At 31.4% G+C, this 2,989-nt stretch overlaps 1 protein-coding gene across 1 annotated transcript in view; it reads right to left on the bottom strand.

Annotated features, from left to right (window-relative positions):
- LOC106470184 (nesprin-2-like) overlaps positions 1-2,989 on the bottom strand; it is a 102,314-nt gene that overhangs the window by 52,988 nt on the left and 46,337 nt on the right. Inside the window, exon 18 of the mRNA XM_013930718.1 lies at positions 895-1,194. Within this exon, the coding sequence (XP_013786172.1) occupies positions 895-1,194 (300 nt within the window). The remainder of the gene's footprint in view (positions 1-894; positions 1,195-2,989) is intronic.

Raw genomic sequence — 2,989 nt, 5'->3', positions numbered from 1 at the left:
TTGTGTTTCATGAAACAGTCCAACATAACCTTTCACTACTGGTAATTGGACTGTTTCATGAAACACAACACTAACAGTGAAAGGTTATATTGGATTGTTTCATGAAACACAACACAAACAGTGAAATGTTATGTTGGACTGTTTCATGAAACACAATACCAGTAGTGAAAGGTTATGTTGGACTGTTTCATGAAACACAATACCAGTAGTGAAAGGTTATGTTGGACTGTTTCATGAAACACAATACCATTCTGTAACCAGTCATATTATTATGTTAGTAAGTATAGGTTTGATAACATACCATTCTGTAACCAATGACATTATTATGTTAGTAAGTATAGGCATGATAATTTACCATTCTGTAACCAGTGATATTATTATGTTAGTAAGTATAGGCTTGATAACATACCATTCTGTAACCAGTGATATCATTATGTTAGTAAGTATAGGCATGATAATGTATCATTCTGTAACCAGTCATATTATTATGTTAGTAAGTATAGGCATGATAATGTACCATTCTGTAACCAGTAATATTATGTTAGTAAGTATAGGCTTGATAACATACCATTCTGTAACCAGTGATATTATTATATTAGTAAGTACAGGTAGGTTAACATACCATTCTGTAAACAGTGATACTATTATGTTAGTAAGTACGGGTAGGATAATGTACCATTCTGTAACCAGTGATATTATTATGTTAGTAAGTACAGGTAGGATAACGTACCATTCTATAACCAGTGATATTATTATGTTAGTAAGTACGGGTAGGATAACGTACCATTCTTTAACCAGTGATATTATTATGTTAGTAAGTACAGGTAGGATAACGTACCATTCTGTAACCAGTGATAATAAGCTGGGTTTGTTAGGTTGGATACAACTTCTCACCTTAAATGTAGAAATCAACTTCTCCACATTATGTTCACTGAAACAAGGCAGTTCTTTCACATTCTTTATCTTGGCCATCAGCCACTGAGAGTTGGAATGTAGTAAAGGCTGCAACTGCTGCCAACCAATTACTGCTTTTTCCAAGGAATGTCCATGCTCTGTTGCTTTCTCTAACACTTGTTTTGCATGTCCAGTGACTGCTTTGTAAAGTGATAAAATCCTGTTCTGAAGGGAACTGTCAAGATGGTCAAACATAAATTCAACAGTACTCAGTAGGAGATGGACTTGCCTGAAGAAAGCCTATGTATATACGATAAATAAAACTTTAGTGTATAACTTTATTGAAAACAAAACAACTTAAGCAAGATTGGCACTCATTTATACATGAAGATCATGCAAGTTAGGTATCAGCTTATACTTAAAACTTCAGTGATAGATTTTTCATAGAAAACCACCTGTAGGTAAAGTAGTATTGTTTCACAACACGCAACATCAGCAGGAAAAGGTTATGTTGGTCTGTTTCATGAAACACCAACAGTGAAAGGTTATGTTGGATATTTTCACAGAACACCAGCAAGAAAAGGGTATGTTGGACTGCTTCACAAAACACAACACAAACAGTGAAAGGTTATAGCTCTAGATGGCTTTAAGTTTGTATAGAATGTTCTAGATGACTAAGTTTTTGTAGAATGTTCTAGATGACTAAGTTTGTATAGAATGTTCTAGATGACTGTATGTTTGTATAGAATGTTCTAGATGACTTTAAGTTTATATAGAATGATCTAGATGACTTTAAGTTTATATAGAATGCTCTAGATGACTTTAAGTTTGTATAGAATTTTCTAGATGACTGTATGTTTGTAAAGCATTTTCTAGATGACTGTAAGTTTCTACAGAATGTTCTAGATGACTTTAAGATTCAATAGAATGTTCTAGATGACTTTACGTTTGTATAGAATGTTCTAGATGGCTTTAAGTTTGTATAGAATGTTCTAGATGGCTTTAAGTTTGTATAGAATGTTCTAGATCTCTGTAAGTTTGTATAGAATGTTCTAGATCTCTGTAAGTTTGTATAGAATGTTCTAGATCTCTGTAAGTTTGTGTAGAATGTATAGAATTTTTAGAATATTCTAGATGACTTTCAGTTTGTATAGAATGTTCTAGATCTCTGTAAGTTTGTATAGAATGTATAGAATTTTTAGAATATTCTAGATGACTTTCAGTTTGTATAGAATGTTCTAGATGACTAAGTTTGTATAGAATGTATAGAATTTTTAGAATATTCTAGATGACTTTCAGTTTCTACAGAATGTTCTAGATGACTCTAAGTTTGTACAGAATGTTCTAATTGACTTTACTGATAATGTACCATTCTGTAACCAATGACATTATTATGTTAGTAAGTATAGGCATGATAATTTACCATTCTGTAACCAGTGATATTATTATGTTAGTAAGTATAGGCATGATAACGATTCTATACAAAGTTACAGTCATCTAGAACATTCTATACAAACTTAAAGTCATCTAGAACATTCTATACAAACGTAAGGTCATCTAGAACATTCTATACAAACGTAAAGTCATCTAGAACATTCTATACAATCTTAAAGTCATCTAGAACATTCTATACAAACTTAGTCATCTAGAACATTCTACAAAAACTTAGTCATCTAGAACATTCTATACAAACTTAAAGCCATCTAGAACATTCTATACAAAGTTACAGTCATCTAGAACATTCTATACATACTTAAAGTAATCTAGAACATTCTTTCCAAAGTTACAGTCATCTAGAAAATTCTATACAAACAATGTCATCTAGAACATTCTATACAAACTTAAGGTCATCTAGAATATTCTGTACAAACTTACAGTCATCTAGAAAATGCTTGACAAACTTAATGTCATCTAGAACATTCTATACAAACTTAAAGCCATCTAGAACATTCTATACAAACGTAAAGTCATCTAGAACATTCTATACAAATGTAAAGTCATCTAGACATTCTATACAATCTTAAAGTCATCTAGAACATTCTATACAAACTTAGTCATCTAGAACATTCTATACAAACTTAAAGCCATCTAGAAC

The sequence above is a fragment of the Limulus polyphemus genome, unplaced genomic scaffold (assembly GCF_000517525.1).
Source record: "Limulus polyphemus unplaced genomic scaffold, Limulus_polyphemus-2.1.2 Scaffold3866, whole genome shotgun sequence".
Lineage (NCBI taxonomy): Eukaryota > Metazoa > Arthropoda > Merostomata > Xiphosura > Limulidae > Limulus > Limulus polyphemus.
Note: the sequence above shows the minus strand (reverse complement) of the source record. Positions and strands in the feature narration are given on the sequence as shown.